This window comes from Serinus canaria, chromosome 4 (genome assembly GCF_022539315.1).
Source record: "Serinus canaria isolate serCan28SL12 chromosome 4, serCan2020, whole genome shotgun sequence".
Classification (NCBI taxonomy): Eukaryota; Metazoa; Chordata; class Aves; order Passeriformes; family Fringillidae; genus Serinus; species Serinus canaria.
Window position 1 is genome coordinate 44515103 of NC_066317.1, and position 17815 is coordinate 44532917.

General features: G+C 40.5%; 1 protein-coding gene across 5 annotated transcripts in view; it reads right to left on the reverse strand.

Moving 5' to 3' along the window:
- The window catches only part of KIT (KIT proto-oncogene, receptor tyrosine kinase), a 53044-nt gene that overhangs the window by 13309 nt on the left and 21920 nt on the right, over nucleotides 1–17815 (reverse strand). For all 5 annotated transcript variants that reach the window (XM_030239529.2, XM_050973862.1, XM_050973861.1 and 2 more), the window contains exons 3-11: nucleotides 17480–17758; nucleotides 14880–15016; nucleotides 12034–12193; nucleotides 9025–9214; nucleotides 8226–8341; nucleotides 2891–3005; nucleotides 1512–1705; nucleotides 329–435; nucleotides 110–236 (exon numbers count right to left, since the gene is read on the reverse strand). In XM_030239529.2, the coding sequence (XP_030095389.1) occupies nucleotides 110–236; nucleotides 329–435; nucleotides 1512–1705; nucleotides 2891–3005; nucleotides 8226–8341; nucleotides 9025–9214; nucleotides 12034–12193; nucleotides 14880–15016; nucleotides 17480–17758 (1425 nt within the window). The remainder of the gene's footprint in view (nucleotides 1–109; nucleotides 237–328; nucleotides 436–1511; nucleotides 1706–2890; nucleotides 3006–8225; nucleotides 8342–9024; nucleotides 9215–12033; nucleotides 12194–14879; nucleotides 15017–17479; nucleotides 17759–17815) is intronic.

A 17815-nucleotide genomic window follows, 5' to 3' on the forward strand; every position in this document is an offset into this window, starting at 1 on the left:
ATCTGCATTATTGTGCAACAACTTTGTGACAAAACCCTGCTGTGTTTCACCAAAGTATGAGACCTGAAGGTTCCATCTTGCAGGTGAAGTTAAATAAATTTAAACTAACCAAAACTTAAACGGTTTCTAGGAAATTCCCATTTGTGATCATAAGGAAGTTGTGTTGGATCTATGTAAACATAGTTGTTTCCATTTATTTCTTCAACAACTTTCCACTGAACTTCGTACTTGGGTTTCTGGAAAAGAAAGAGAACTGATGTTACTACTGAAGACTCAACAAGCAGCTCACACGCTTTTTTAATTTGGGCAAAGGGGCTTCTGATTTTACCTGCAAATATATGTACACCAGGATCATGACTATGATGCACATCAGTCCTGCAGCAACTCCAAATGCAGTTAGTAAAGGGGTGAAAAGGGTATGTGTACGGATTTGCTCTGAAAAAAACCCAGAAAATTCTCCTAAAAATACTGAACAAGAAAAACTAAATTACGAGATGCAGGGGAAATCCTTTCCTTGTCTCTCTTTGTGAAATACAGTTTGGGGTTTTGACTTTCACAGATGTGCCCCAGGTATATCAGAATGTCTTTTTTGAATGAGCTGTGGGAGAATGGAGCTGGCACAGAAACCATGCAGTTCGATGCCTTCGGAGTCTCAGCTTCATTAATTAAGGCGGTTTGGCACCAAGATCACTTAATGCAAGGGGCTTGCATGATCTCAATCAAGTCAGGTTAAAGAAAGAAGCTTTTATCTGAAGTCCCAATTTCATCTCCTCCCCTTTGCCCTCCACCTAAGCATGATCACTGCAGCAGGGTCTTTACAAGGAGAGGTTGTGCCAAGTAGTGAAGAAATACCATTCTACTACAACCCATCTGCCCCAAATCTGGTGTATTTGTTTGTATGTTATATCTGGGTGTAACAGAAAAAAAAAGAAGCAGAACATTTGGTTTTGCACAGAAGAGTACAGCTTTACAAACACATTTCAAATCATCTATGTTCTAGTGGCTTTTTCTTCTCCCCCACAAACCTACAAATACCACTACAAAACTCATAAGCCCTTTTGCAGTATGTTGTTACTTCTTTTATAGCAGCAGGACACTAAGGCTCCAGGCAAGTTGGGGACCGCATTTTTCCTGAGACATTGTAAAAACCTAAAATAAAATGCAATCTTTCTTTGAAAAAAGAAGCGATGGCCTAAATAGTCAAAACAGAGAAACAAGAAAACAAAAGAGAGAGAGAGAGGGGGGAAAGTCAGGGTAATGCTGTAGGTGGTTTTCCTCTGCTCTGCACAGACAGACGAAACCCACCTACCCATTCCACTGCAGAACAGGTGCCATAAAAAGACAGTACTACAATAGTCATTGAAAAATTAAAGCAAGACTGACAGGCAGAACATGCAATGTAGTATGTTATCATGTGCTCAACCACAGTACTGTAAACCTTCTTACAGCTAAACCACTTAAAATCCTTTTCCAGAAAGAGCCACACACCACCCATGTTTTGTGACCGTTACCTTTAATAGCGAAGTTGAAGAAAGCAGAGCTCCTGTCCCCGTTGCTGGAGGCCTCACAGCACACAGTGCCCGTGCTCCTGAACATGCTGGCATTAATGGTGCTTTCAACCAGGATCCGCTCAAATGACGGTGCTGATGAATTCGTGTAACCAACTTTTACATCCATGGGGGATATTGTTGGTGAATCAAAACACCTGGAGAAACAATACTGACAGTTACCTGCAATGGATTGCTACCTGAAGTGCCAGACCAACAAAGAACTGAACAACTCTGGTCCACAAATGGATTCAGCTGAAGATCTAAACCCTGAATCAGCCTACTCACGGTGACTCATGTCTTGTATGTAGTGGAAAAAAAAGATACATACACTTAGCCTTGCCCAACTGGAGACCATGATGTCTTTGCATTTGCTTTTGGTTAGACATACCTACAGGTCTGTAACTTCTCTATGGGTTTTATACCATTCAACATATATTTTCAATTTCATTATCAAGCAGTTGTGGTCTATTACCCACTTCTGAAAATGTTCCCCAAGCATAATCTTATTACAGCACAAAAGAAGTCCATGATATACTAACACCCTGAAGCTTATATACAGACAGAAAATAGCCAGTTCTTTTCTCTCAAGATGTTGCTTCTCCTTCATATGTCACATATTTACTACATGAGCACACATTTAAGATTTTAAAAAAGGTACTATTTGAAATCATTAAGAAAATAACAATTATTTTAGACATAAAAAAAATTGCACCGGTGTGGAGACCCATTACTTGCTAGTATGATATCTATAACCATGGGGGAAGTCTAGCAAAACCTTAAAACTTGCTTCACAAATGCTCACTCACTTCACAGTGAAATTCTACAATCTTCTTATAAACACCTGGTTTTAAAAACATTCAACTTCATCCATAACAACACTGGACTTGTTTACTTGTCATATGTTTCATGTGAACAGAAATCTAATTACATTATGTCTGGAAAAATTACTTCATCACATAATAAAACAAATTATAGCAGCCATATTCGCAAGTGATTCTGTGATTGCCATTCTGTGAAATTGCATATAGAACATGTGTCATCTGGGGCCAAGCTGGTAAAAGCCATAGCTAGCTTGCAGCATAAACTTTGGCTTTTACTTTTACACAGCAAAAGCGTTGGTTATTCCCCTTTCAAGGAGAGGATACAAAAGAGAAAAATGAAATGTATCCCTGCATTCTCACAAAATTCTGCAAAAAATGCAATGCCAAACAGGATGAAAACCACGATGCAACATTTGAATGTAGCTATTACCAAGTCATTTCATTTTCTTAATTTGTAATTAGCAACTGGATGTGTTGCACCTAAAACAACCTTTGGAGACTCTTGTTTACTTAACTTACCTCTGCTCAGTTCCTGGGCAAAAATACCAGTATATGGTAGGGGCTGGGAATCCAGCTGCTACACACTGGAGAACACCATTGCTAAGTATATCCAGAGTGAGAATCTCAGGCTTTGCTGCAATAAAGAAAAGCAACAGTCATCCACTAGGGGAACACAGAATGTACACTGCTATTTGCTCTTCACACCAGCAACCTGTGTTCCTCATAATCCATGCAATCACTTAGGTGAGCAAGACTTTCTTGTACTCAAGGATGTCTGGGTCTGAACTGGAGTCCTGCAAAAATCTAACATCTGTGAAAATATTAGCTCTTACACTGAATGCTTGGGCTGGACATTAGAAGAATACCTCATATCTCCTGAGTATGTGATTTGATGAAAGATCCTAAACCACCAAAACTAAGAGCTTAAACAACCCAAAGAAGTGTGTCCTTGGAACTACAGTAAAGTTCCCAGTCCTGCACAGCATGACTTTACCCGTCTGTAAAAAGGACAGTTTCTTCCCAGTAAAAGCATACTAAATCTGTCAAACCACATCCCTCTTACATCTGCCCTGTGTATTCAATATTACCACTGCAGCCAGGCAAGGAACTACAATACAAGGCAACCAGTGCAGACCTCCCAAGAGAGGACATACATCCCTCTAAGATACTGAGCTGCCCAACTGCCTGATTCTCTGAAACATTGCAGGTAGAGGAAGCCAACACTGGGCTGAATGTATTAGCTTTCCAAATGAGAATTTGTGACTGCTCTGGTAGTTTACCAAGCAATTAATCCAGCCAATGCCTTCTGTCACATCTTGCAGAGGAGTTAGTCCTGCAGTTAGTTTAAGAGCTCCTGTTTCAAGTATGGCAGGAAACCCATGCAGTCAGGTGGACATCAGAGTCATTAGTCCAGTGTTATAGGCTTCAGCCAGGAGTACCACCAACACAGCAAGGTTTTTTCCTGATGAAACTGAAACTTTACTTCCCTTAACAACCTTAGCTTCCTTGCAAAATCACCCAAACAGAAGGAAAGAAACTATGAAAGACTACATTGCAATGATTCTGCTCACCTGATAGATACAAGTTAAGAGCCCATTATCAGTTAATATAGCTTTACAGAAATGTAAGATGAACTCCTAATTCTAGAAAGTAGTGAAGCTGTATAGGCTGCAGTGGGAAAACATAGATGTATTTCAGATGAAACCCATGCACAAAGACTGCACAGGCTTAGTTTTTAATGAATATTCTACTCTCTGATTAAATTAGAGTCAACAAAGCACACGTATATTCTCAATCACATACCACCTCCTCGTGACTCATGTTACAGGAACTGAATGTTCTTTCATTTCTAAATCCGCATGTTGTGTTTTATACAAAACACCAAGAACCAAACATTGTTGCAAAATGTTGAGACTGATTTTCAGCATTACTCATTTGGTGAAGAACTTTCTGAGAGCACATAGCATCTCACCCAGCCTCAGTGCTCACAGAACACATGTACTTCACATTTCTGAAATTCCAATCAAAATGGCTGGATTGTGAAATTGTAATTAGCTAAACTGCAACCCATGTGCTATTTGTTTAGGTATATGCTGTGTTTTAGGCAACATTACAGCACAATGTAACTCAAGAAATGAGAGAATTGAGAAGTCAAATATAAGAGGCATCTGCACATTAAGCCATGGAAAAAGTACTGTGCCAGAGTTGGTGTCCATGTAACATCTGAAGCTGAGTGAGGGAAATGAAAATGCCCATATTAGTTAGGCTCTTTCCACTGTAAAAACCTAGCACAATAAAAGCCTGTCTATGTGGCCACGAGGCCACATGGACTCACCCTGCAAGAGTGAGGAGATGAGAGCCTGTGCAGCGCAGCCAGAGCGGTCCAGTCTTGCTGCCACGGGAAGCTGAGCTGCAGCAGCCTCTGAGAAGTGCTGACCTAAGAGCAGCTCTGCCTGTCATATGCCTAGTGAAGCACTTTGATGTGGCAATTAGCACGATCAGCCTCTCTCACCAGCACTGAGATTCCCCAAGCCCCTCTGGCTCAGAGATATTAAGGGATGCATTTCACTTGAGGCAGCAAAGAGCCCCCCACACCAGTACCCAAGGGGACTGAGACGGCTGCTACTGCAATCGCCACCGGCTGCTCCTTTGCCAGCTCAGGCCACGCGTCTCAGCACCTGCAGCCCCTTCTGGCAGCCAGAGTACCTTCCTCAGCCACCAGTGTAGGTCCTTCAGGGGATACTGGAGCAAAGATGGACTGGCTTTCACAAAGACATGCCACGCTGTCACCACATGTCTTCTTTTTAAAAGGGATTTTACTGTGCCAGATTTTATGGCTTGCACTGCCTAATCAGCCCTCCTGCTATCAGACTTCTAATGACTAGATGTTGCTAACTGTTCTGACTTTAGCCCCTTAAATATTTAATATTTTATTACATTGCTCAGCATATATACATACTGCCTTCTGTAATCAGGCATTAAATGTCTTAAACTTCAAATTTCACTAAGTTTATTAATTGGTTTTCAACTTTTATTAATGTTGATTCTGAATATATCAAAGACGACATATAAGAGGTCACTTCCATTTTAATTCAATGTTCTGTATAATGGAATTCTGCATTTAATTGCTTTCTATTGCCAGTTTCCCTTCCTTCATTGTTAATGAAGTAAATGTCTAAAAAGTAACACTTAATAGGTATTGTCAGTCATCCCAGACAAAAAGAGAGCTTTTTCCTGCTGGAGCTACATTTTCTGGATTGTAACAATTCTTTTTACAATATCATGGTGATTCCTCATGGTTTACTCTATAGTCCAGCAACAGGAAAATAACTGAGCTTGGCTTCACGGGATCTATAATACCATGACCAGTTTTCTCTTTGCAGCAGGAGCCCTAACTGCATAGATAATGTTTTGTTGACTGTAATTAGGCTGAGATATTATTTTGCACTAAATTCAGTTACTAGTTGGAAGATCCCTCTGCTAATTGCTACATACACAATACCTTGCCACTCTGGAGATTTCTACAGCTTCTTAATTGTAATTGAGTACAGTATGCTGCTTGTCAAGCTGTAATTTTCTTTTTGGCTCCTAATTTTAGAGCTGCTTGCATCTATACCTTTATTATGAATTACTACACTATTTTAAAAGCAATTTAGTATTGTTTTAGATTAGCATATGCAATTGGTAAATATGTTTAAATCCAAGCCAAGTATTTCTGCACTGGGTTTGTCATGTCTTTTAGCAAATGCTTCAGCACTGGTATTTGTTTATGTGAAGACACTCTCCTGATTATGAATCCTGTTTTACCTGTTTGGTTATTTTCTGCTGATTACATGCCCAAGCCAGACATGTAAACATCACGAGCTACATCTAAGCAATTTATGAAAAATCCCTGACAACAATGTCAGGTGAGGACACACCAATAGATCAGGATCTGACCCACCCAGACATGACTCACCTTTGGGAGTTTCTCTGCTATGTCAAATAATATGGTACATTGATATGCAGTTTGTGTTTCACAGCTAAATGATGAGCATTTTATAAGCCAGAGAAAACCACTTTTCTAGGGGTTGTTGTTGTTAAAAACAACCTCTAGAAAGATCAATCTATTAATCTCTCTTTTTCAAAATGAAAAAATGTTTACAGGAGCTTAGTCAAAATGCCAAAAGAAACTTTTTGAGTCAAATGCATCAAATCCAATTGCTTTAGCCATGGCTGCAATCCACCCAGGGCCACAGTGCACGATAGCATGGGCTCTATGAGACTGCTTAAGTGTCCTCACAGCATCCCAAGACTGATCTTGCTACTTACAAGACCAGTAGTTGAAGAAAGAAAAAGACTAGAATGCTGCCAGTTGTATGGATAAGCCATTCAGAAGAACAGAAGTGTCTGTGCTCCCTCTTGCCTTGTCCATTCTGCTTCTCTATTCTCTCTTCCTGCCCTGGTTTCCTAACCATGATCCACAGGGATTTTCAGCTTTTGTTAAGTAGCACATTTCTCAAAAGAGGCAACATGGAGATCCGCACTGAGAACTGACACCTGATTATGCCAAAACTGTGAGATAGTGGTTTTTCAGTTCTTATGCCCAGACTACAGGCAACCTGCAATTTCTCTCAATCCTTCAGAGAAATTAAAACTCCTGGCTCAACATTTTACTCCATTAATCTTTTAAACACTAGAAGTATCCCTCATGACTGTGACCCACGTTCACTCACTGAGACAAAGGATATCTGAGATCACCAGTGCCCTTATCTCAGAAATCAGAGCTAGGAAACATAAAAGGCAAAATGCAAGTGTCATCATTCACAGATGAAGGAAGAAATACCATGTTCTGAAAGGAGCCCAAGTGACATTTCTAGACAAGTTATGTCACTGCTAATAGAGATGCTACAAATGTTGATCTTCAATGATAAATGAGAAGAATTCAGAAATTAACAGCAAGGACTTGATGCATTTGTGGAAGTCTTGACAATCCTCTGGATAAAACTGTGCTTGAAAAAGGACACATTGCTTCTAAAGTATAGCAGCCACACAAAACTCCATTTGCAGCACATCCACTTATTTTTGATACAGTTCCTCCTGCTGGACTCAAAGTCCCTCTTGGTTTAATTTTCCTTAAGCCTGGCCTTTAGCAGCAGCCAATATTTGTCAGCTGAGTGCATGAAATGCTCTAAGAAGACAGCTCTGCTTAGCACAGGGTTTTCTGAAGGTTTCCCTGAATTAATTCTGAAGCTTAGCTTTTGTCTTGAAGAATGCTATTTGGAACTGAGGCCAGTGCTCTGTCTTAACAAGCATGTCCCAAAGATGACAACAAACACATTTGTAAAGCTATGCAGATTTCTCTAAAACAATGGTGATTTCTACTATTATACAGAAGTACTTAGATGCCAAAAGGCATCTAAATGTGAATAATTCTCTTGACAAGCTTTCAAACTCTGCATACAACTCAAACAAATTAAGGACAATTAAAAGCTTAACTTGGTTGCCAAAAATGCAAATTATAATCCCTCTATATCCTGCTCCACCTCACATTATAAAAGGTTTATGATACATACTTATTTTTGAGATCATGTTTCCAGGTGCTACAGGATTTTTTTTCTGTATAAACAACCTATCTGCTCTCTGGTAATCTCTGGAATACATTCACTAGAATATAAGGTCATGCTGGATAGTAGGTGGATTTGTGTGAGTACTCTGCACTTTTATATCTTGACATTTAGTTTTCCAGCATGTGCTTCACTTCAGAAAGCCTCTCATATGCTGAACCACACTGTGACATCTTGTGCATACATTATGTTGTATAAAATACAATGACTATGATAATGAAATATTTCAGACTGTTCACTTTACTTACTTTTCACATAGACATTAAATGTTACAGAGGAACTGGCATCAGAGTTGGACACAAAAAATGTGTAAATGCCTCCTTCTGTTCCCTTTAAGCGTGTAAGGTGAAGTTCACTTGTGTAACTGCAAAGCAAAAATTTAAGCATTACTAACACTCACAACTTGCTCTGAACAGGCAACTGCTGCATGGAAAAGAAGGCGGGAATTTTCTGCAGACATCGTTCACGCAAACACTCTCATCTTACATTATGATTGCCATTGCACTGCCAAGATACAGAAGTTTGGCCACTTCTAACACCCAGATATGTGCCTGCATGGCAGCTGAGAATCAGGCTCAGACTGCGCATGCATCACAGTCTGAGCCTGCTCCTCTTCTCACTGAGGAAGGAACACAGATTCTCAACCTAGGCCACATGTTCTAGGTGCTTCATCGGAGTTTTGGAAGACAAGGGATCAGGAGAGAAGAGTGCTCCGCAGAAATAAAAACATAAGCTTTTTTCCAGAGCACTGGGGTCTGCTGTGGCAGTGAAGGAAGTTTCTGCACACAATGAACCTTAATTCTCTTTTTTGCTTATTGGACAGAAATGTAGTTTTGTGAGTAAACAGCATGCTGGTCCTCAGATGGTGCGGTTAGCTCGATGCTATTCCAAATGTAGGTCGGCAGACTGCACCAGTTACTGTGGCAAGCCACACGTACTATATCTTTTATAGTCACAATTTTCTCACCATCCCCACTTTCCTCTTTCCAGAGCAGACTCTAGTCTGCTGTTCCAGAGTGAAATCAACACTACAGCCAAGCATATTACCTGTTATTGCCCACAGTCTTGAACTTGACATCATGGTCTGAGGAATTCTGTAATGTTTCGTTCATGTACATCCAGACTTCTTCCTTTGGTTTTGGATATGCCTCATATTCAACTGTTAAGTTTCCATTTTGTCCTGCATTTATATCTATTGTGGTATTCATTGTTGCAAACAAGCGGACAAATCCTTTAGCTGATGGTCGCAAGAAGAGAAGAAACACAATTTCATGGCCATTTAGAAGTTTGTGAGGCCTCTAACCACACTCAGATGACTTCAAGATCAAGTAATCAAGCATCCAAGTGTGAAACAGGAGACCTTATCTGCAAAGCAGTACTTAAACCCTCACCTGCCAAAACCAACATTATTAGCTACATGTAGCATGCAGCACAGAACTTAAAGCAGCCTTGAGTGCCTTAGCACCAATAATTCCATCTTCTGGTGGCAAATACCTTCTATATGCATTTGGAAAAGTGCAAGCATGTGTTTGATTCTACTCAGGTATTTCTATTTTTCCAAAAATTTGACTGGCTAACTGTCTGGTGTGAAAGGAACATTATGAAAAAAACAAGATAAAATCATTTATTACAGTATACTAGAGTATTAGAGGTTTCTTTGTCAAGAGTAATTAAGAACAACATTACAAATTAAGCTATTAAAAACTGTAATTAGAGAAAAATGTGCTAAGTCCACAGGCCTAGATACCAATCATCTTAAACTAAAGCATTTCTGTACATCTGCTGCTGGGTCTTAATCTTTCATTTGGCAGATACCATTTATCACTGCGCAGTTCCGTTCCAAAATATCATGTCTAACAACATCCTTGCTGTAGTGGTTTTAATTTCATTAATAAACTCATCAGATTGAGGATTCACTTTAAAAAGACAAGTTTTTAGTCCTGTTACAGAAATTCATAAGGGAATCATCAGTTTGACAGGCAGATTGCAATTACAAGGAAACACATTTACTGAGAGCTTGAATTTAGACCTAAAGTCAATCTCAGAGCTCTGCTTCTTCCCACTTTCTAGTAATCAAACTGCTGTGGCCAGCTGGGCACCCGAGCTTGGGAAAGCCAGAGCCAGTGGGGCTTGCTGAAAGCATATGGATCTGCCAGAGCGCTTGACAGATGCTTTGAAGAAGAAAGGATGAAGTAAATTCGCAGCAGGCAGAGATGTTCTAAAATGGTCTCCAGCATTAGAAAATAGGAAAAGATTTTAAATCTGGAAACCAAAGGTTTGCAGTTCCTTTGCAGTGCTTTTTTCAGTTCTCTGTATAAACACAGGATTCCCTATGCAAGCTATATTCAAAATCAGACCCAACTCCCTTCAAATAAAATTTTATTAAAATGCTATCAGTCCCTGTAATGCAGTTCTAGTACCTTCTACAGTTAAATTACCTGACAGAAAAAGCAATTAGGAATTTTACATAAAAACACACATTATTTCTTGTAAAACTTTTGTCTAATGTTAATGCCACAGTGATTTAATAAATATTGCAATCCCAGATCTCTAGGTACGCACCATACACCACTTCCCAGGACCCTGGGAGCTGGCACAGTTCAGGTAAATATAGTCAGTTTGACAATAAATGGTGAAAGGTATCCAAAAGCTGGACCATAAATAAGTCAAATTTGAGAGGGTGGAAAGAGAAAACTATCTCAGAAAGGAAACACTGCACTTTTTCTCTGGCATTTTTTATTAAATACAAACTTTGTATTTTACTAAACAAAAATTTTATTTCCTACTTTTTATAATAACATGCTTTATTTTAAACCCCAGACTTTCCAAAGTCAATCCTTTTTAAAGCTACATTTGCATATGTAGTAGTACTAAGAATTTCTGTAGTGAAGAACTTCCCTCCTCTTATAATAAAAGCTTTCACATTGATCCCCTTAGGGAGAAGATTTTCTTTCATACTTCACACTGTATCACTCTTTTACATATGAATGTAGTCTCTCCTGTAAAAAAATGAGGAAAACATCCCTTTCATTGTGAGCCCTACCCCCTCGACCACAGCAAGGTTAAGGGCACTCAAACCTCTGCCTGTTTGCTGAAGATCTGACCCACACAGGTCAAACACTTCTGTTTTCCTTACGTTACCAGGGAAAGCAAAACAAGCAGTGTGGCTGGAGTGCAAGTCTGTGCAACAGAAAAACGGATTTGAAAAAGAAAAAAAGAATCCAGGGCTACACTTCCCTTAGTTACTACACCCTTGAATGGAACTGAAACGATTGTAGCAACTACACAAACCAGAATGATCTTATTAACTATACCAATATGTCCTTAATTGTACTCAATTTTTCAAATGAGCAGGTTTCAGCAGCTTTCAAATTCAAAAGGCACTGTGTGTCACCCAAGTTAATATATAGCAGACTCTAAACACATCTGTTATTAAACAAGAGGAGGAAGGGAGTTTGCTCAGTTTAGGGACATGATCCAAAACATGTAGAAGTGATGGATAGGGGGTTTAACAAGGGGGTGACCTACAGAACAATTTCATGCTGTCTTTGTGCACCATGATGTTGCTCACAGCATTACTTAAAATAGAGGTACAACTACAGCTTCTACATCAAGGCATTGACACACTGTGAATGAGATTCCCCATGCTTGGAACGCAGGTATTGAAGATGTGCTTTGCACTTGTGCTGCCAAATTACTTGGGCATAGAGACAGTACCAGGAGCAGGGAAATTAGCTGCTTTGTAAAACTGGTTTAAATTTTAGATTAAACCAGGAAGGATGAGACAAACCAGAGGGACAGAAACACTGCTGGGTAGTTGTTCTAGTATTACTTTCCAATAACAAGCAAAGGGTTATAGAAATTAAAGCAGTCATACAGACCACAACTTCCTGGGCCATCCCATATTGTACCAGTCAGCAAAAACCTTTACAGAAAACCAACTTAACTTGCTGAGGTTTGGGGAAAAGGAGAGAGAAGGAAGGAGAGACTCCCCAGTGTTCTCACTTTTCATCACCTGCTCTTAGAAATGTTAAGATTTCTACAAGAAGTATTTACCTAGAGCTTTCAAGGTTACTGTGGCATTGGTTTTTCCAAAAGGGTTTTCTGCTTGGCATGTGAATTCTCCAGAATCATTAACTCCCACTGAACGGATGTTCAATGTTAATTTCCTTTCGTATCCATAATCACGCAAATTTCTGCTTTTGCTTGTAACAATCTGTCGGTAAAAAACAATTAACATCTAAAACACTGTGTATGCATCATCTTTCCTAGATAAATTAAAAATAGAAGTAATTATAACTTTGCCATATTAATATTCATAACTTTAAACTGGAATAGTAAGCCAGCACGACAAACCTGTCACTAGAGTCTCTCCATGCAAAACAAGTGTGTGATCAGCTGCCTTTTGGAGATAATGTCCTCTCCTAAGTCCTATCCCCTCCCCTTCTTTTTTTTTTTTTTTTTTTTTTTTTCTCCTCAAGCTCCCTTCCAAGGCAAGAATGTGGAGCGACATGGGGTGGGGGTGGGGTGAATTTGGGACTACGCTCACCTGCCCCAACAGAGCCAAATGGAGGAGGCCAACCCAAGACAAAAAGAACTAAACCTCTAGCTTCATCAAATGTTCCCATTACCTGACAAGGCTGTCTTGCCCAAGGTTAGACCCAGCTCATTCTGGCTGGATTTCCAGTACTAAGGTGAGTATTGGTGAGAAGGCAAGTAACCAACTGAAAGTTTTATTTGCACAAACAGCACTTTTAACTGTAGGGCTTGATTTAAAATGACCACTAGGTCCTGACTTTCCTAATGCTCAGAAGCTGAAGCTCTTGTACAAAGTCATTGCATCTCAGAAGTGTGGCTCATCCCCCAAACGGTGCCTGAAGTTCAGCAACTCTAATAGTTGCAATGCTTCCCAGCAAATGACAAGAGAATTTAACATCCTGGGGCTTCATTTTAGCCATGTTGCTCTATGTTCCAAGGCCACAGCATCTCCTGCTTGCAGAGAGCCCAGCTGCAGAGAGCCCAGCTGGCAGCAGGCTATACACAGCATCCTCCCTCTGGTACCCACTCTGATTCTTGGTCCACAGCAATATAAATTTATTAATCTTAAAGGAAACTGTAAACTTCATTCTCTTAAATATGTCATGATTCTATACATATGCACAGAAAAAATAAATGGTTTGTGATGCTGACTTTAGTCTCTGTGAGAACTTCCAGTATGGTTGGAAAGGCTGATAAAATTAACACTGAATAAACCAAATGCAGACCTGGAGTTGTTATAATTTTCTAATTTAATTATTGTAATTCTTGGATGTTCCAAGAGCTTCTAGGCAAATTAAAGCTCCTCAATGCAGTTTTAATTCCTCCTGAATTGCAAAAATCACATGAGAAGTATATTCAGCATGGATGTGCTTGCTAAGAGCCAGTCTCCTAATTTTCAAAAGTGGCATTAACTTCAGTCATACATGGAAAAAGCATTTTGGTGTTTTTTCCCTCATGTATTCAGGACAAAATATAATTCTGAATCTACTTAAAGATGAGATTTATGCATTTTCTTTCAATACAAAATTCAATTTGATAGTCAGTATTTCAAAGACAGCAGCCCCTACTATTTATTAGAAAGAACAGGAAAGTCGAACTTATTGGTAAAATACTTTCCTTGTGGCTTTTACACATTAAATAAAAAGTTCTAAAGCACAAAAACTGAAGGGAAGGCCTCAATTTCATCAATCTGTAACACGGGAAAGGGAGGGGAATGAGAGAAGAAATTAAATTCTCAGATGAAGGTCCTGGAAAGGAACAAAAGCAGATCTGCATGTCGCAAGCCACTTTCATGTCACTTAGGCCTTCTCAACATTCAGAGCTGTGGGGTGGGATTTCTGGAGCAGTGAGCACTTAGCAAGAACAACTTTGCCAGAGCTGGTGGATTTGCTAAGCACAGCATGCCCAGCCCCAGGGAACAGGACTCCTGTTTGTTATGTGCCCGAAATGTGATTTATCCAAATACCACAGGAGTCTTCCACACACGTGGGCGGAGAATTACATATTCTGGGCACTAACATTAGCAGTAAAAGATCAGTCAATTAGCATGGGAAAGTATATGGTAGGAGTTACTAAAAAGTCTTCACAAGGGCTTTTAATTAATTTAAATTTCAAGGTATACCCAGAAGACCAAGAAGCGTTCTCAAGAACAACCCCATGCCTGCTGCTCATTTCAAAGGCACAGCTGGCAGCACACTGGCTTTGCAGGGAAGGGGATCTCTCTGCCCCTTTTCTGCAGAATAGTTGCACTGCCAGTATGAAACTTCTGGAGCACTGAGCCTCTAGATAATTTAATTTCATGATGCCAGTCAGTAACTTCATCTATCACCGGCAGACAGAAGCCAGTTCACTGGTTCATTTTTCAGAGCTTTTCCAGTTAGTGAGGCACACCATGTAATTTAAATGAATTAATCATTCCTATGAATGCCTACTACTATTCCTGTCACGCACAAGCCCATGCTAATTAGCAGGTATTTTACTGTTAATGATAACAACTAGAATATGTAATTTGCAGTCCATGTGTTGATATTTGCAGTTCCCATTGATTGCAATGTGATGTGTAGGCACTCCACGCTTCCGTATTTAGGAAGCCCAACAGAGGTCACCTGAACTTCACATTGAAGAGCCTAACTTTAATTTCTTTTTGGGAAGAGAAACCCATGCAGATGCTTTTTCTCCCAGCCATCCTCAAGGGCACAGGACAGTTGCTACCCTCTCACCATTCTGTGGGATACTGAATCTTCGTAAACGCAACAAATCCAAATCAACACAGCATCAGGTACCCAAGACAAGCATGGGATTGTCTACAGAGAGTCTGTGTACCGTGCTGAGGCACACATGATACATGAATTAAAGGAACTTACCCCACTTTTGTGAGGAATCCAACTAGCTTGTACGCTGCTATCCACATCCGTGATTATGCATGTAACTTCAAACTCTTCCCCTTCTTTGAGAAGCTCATAGCTTTTTGATAAGGTGATGACAGGAAGAGTTTTGTGAACTGGAAAACAATTTAGAAGTTTATTACTTTTCATTAGTCTCAGCTCTTCCGGGGGGGATAAAAATCAACAGTCATTAATTAACTTTCCAATAAAATCAAGGCTCTGAGATGTATTCAAATTTTTTAACATATTACACAGTTGTTCCTTTACAACAAGCACATTTCTGCTTCAACTTTGCTTCAAATTACATTTAAAAGTTAGATAATACTTGTTAGTGCATAGCAACTTGCATGAAGAAACCTGAATGATGTTGAACCATGAATGAGATGATTCATTTTGTGACAGTGATTAAAAAGTAGCACTCTGGAACTGAAAACACAGTGAGGCTCAGTCACTGAAGAACAGGAGCCCAGAACTAACTGCAGATTTTAATTACAAAACATTTCAGCCAACAGAAAGTACTGACTGACAGGTCCCTGATGGACAGCCTAAGGAGGACAGGTACAGCTCAAGGAATTCTGCAAACCTGTGCCTGAAAGCACCATAATCTCTGCTTACAGTGGTGGCTCACAGTTTGTCACCCAAGAAGCAGGTGGTGACATGCAGACATGGGGTAGCTGTACCCTGTTCTGCTTCAGGATGTCTTTGTCAACAGTCAGGTGAATCTGAGGACTATGCGTCTCCTGCTTCTGCAAAGCTCTTCAACTCTTCCTGCGTTCCCTTCCTAGTTTGTTTTTCTGTTTTCTTTATTCTTTCTTCAAATTTTCTTCTTTTATTATACTCCAGTTAACTTTGCTCTAGGGCTTTTACACAGGAAGACAGACTGTGAATATATCAGACTGTAGCATGTATCAGACAAGGTCTTCCAGACTCTCGTTCTCTGACATAACTTTTGTAGTTATTTTAGGTAAATTGTACAAAACATAGGAAAACCCCATGCTTCTCAGCCATTTGTACTTTAACAATAATGTTTTCCTCATGTTGCTGCAAGAGGCTACAGAAGAGAACAAAGAAATATGTTTGCTCTCTTTAGATATAAAGGCTCACACAAAAATCCCCCTTAGCATCAGCAATACCCAAGAGACAGAAGGATGCCAGTGCAGAAGGCATTCTGTGTTCTCATCTGCCAGAAACATCTCGGGACATCCAAAAAAAAAGGCCTAAGTCCATAAAGCCCCTCATGGTTTTGAGAAAGGCTGTACATAAACACTCCCTGTGCTATCATAGTCGCTGTGTATCTGAGTACTCCTGCATAGCTCCCTGTTTCCCAGATGCCTCTTCAGTCTTTCTGTACCAGAAGCTCACATCTGAGGGTCTGAGTGCCATGGTTATAACTACAAAAACATTACCCACCAAAGCATCTCCAATGCATTTAAAAGTTGAGCCAAGGAGTAAGTGGGAGTTTTACTTGGTGAACTCAGTAAGGACCAAACTCTGCAGCACAGTAATTACAATATTGTCACAGAGTGACAATGCTGAATTTCCAAATCATCAGAAAACAAAGACGTAAACTTGCCACTGCAAACTCCACGCTTGAGATGGTCCTCACTCCTCAACCTCCAAATGGAATCCTGGGCAGGTGAAACAGACCCTGCCATGGAGCAAACACCAGCGTGTGTGTGCCCTCACCAGGGCACAGGGCAGCATCCCTCAGCAGCCCAAGGTGAGTGCTGCTGGGGCCTGGCCTCAGCTTCAGCCCTGGCAGGGCGCAGGCAGCGGGATGAGCGCACCAGCCTGCTGGCCTGAGCTGTGCTCCCTCTCTTTCAGCAGCAGCCTCAGCTGCAGCAGGAGGTGCCTTCATTTCAAGTGTCCAGAGCTACAAGGAGAACAAACTCATTTACTTGCTCCTGAGGAAATGCCAAGCCAGCCTGGCTGGCTGAACTGCTCCCTCCACTTCCCTCCTGGGTACTTCCCCAGCACCCAATCCTAGGGCATCGGCTGTGGGAAGGTCAAGTGTAGGGTATCACCAACAGGTTTGCCAAGCATAGTGCTGCATGTAACAGCTCAGTCACAATGCATTGCCCATCATCATCTGTGCACACAGCTGCTGTTGTGACCATCTTCACTCAATATCATGAAGACAAAGACCTTCTCCTTCCATAAACTCTGCCTGTTCACCAAATCCCTCTTCTTCAATGCCCTCAATCAGTTCCTGCTACTGTCACTTGTGGGCAACAGAAACAGGAGTCAGGCACTGAAATAATTTTGCCTGTGCAAACCTGTACAAAACTCAGGGTGCTGATCTGCCCTCAGAATTACACTGCACAACCCACGTTTCTTATAATGATTTCAAAAATGTCTGGAAATCACCAGGAACAGAAAATAAAACTCATCATGGCCAAACCTTCCAGGCATAGCCACAAGCTAAGTGTAACGAGATCAATCCGTGCCCTGATGCAACTTGCCCAAAACAAGTTTTCTGAGCTCACCACTTTGCTTTGGACAGCAGTGGGGCTTCACAGCCCTTCTCTACACCTCTTGGGAATCAGGTTCTCTACAAGAAAGCAAAAATCCTGTGTTACCTGGTCTCACATTCAAGAAAATCTTCTCTGATATCTTCTCAACTCCATTGTGCTTGGCCAAGCACTGGTAGCAGCCCTTGAATGACCTCTGTACGTTCTTTATAATGATGCCTTTCTGGGGATTGGGAATGAACGTCATATTTCTGGGGAGACGTTTCCCATCACATTTTTTCAGTGTGAAATTTGTAACATTTGGATCTGTTAGTGGACACACTAGCAGGATGTCACTGTCTTCTTTTCCATAGATTAGAGAATCAACAAGGAAGAGCACATTTGGATCTGTGAAGAAACACAAAGTTCTGTCAGACAAGCTGGCATGGGAACTTCTGATTACCC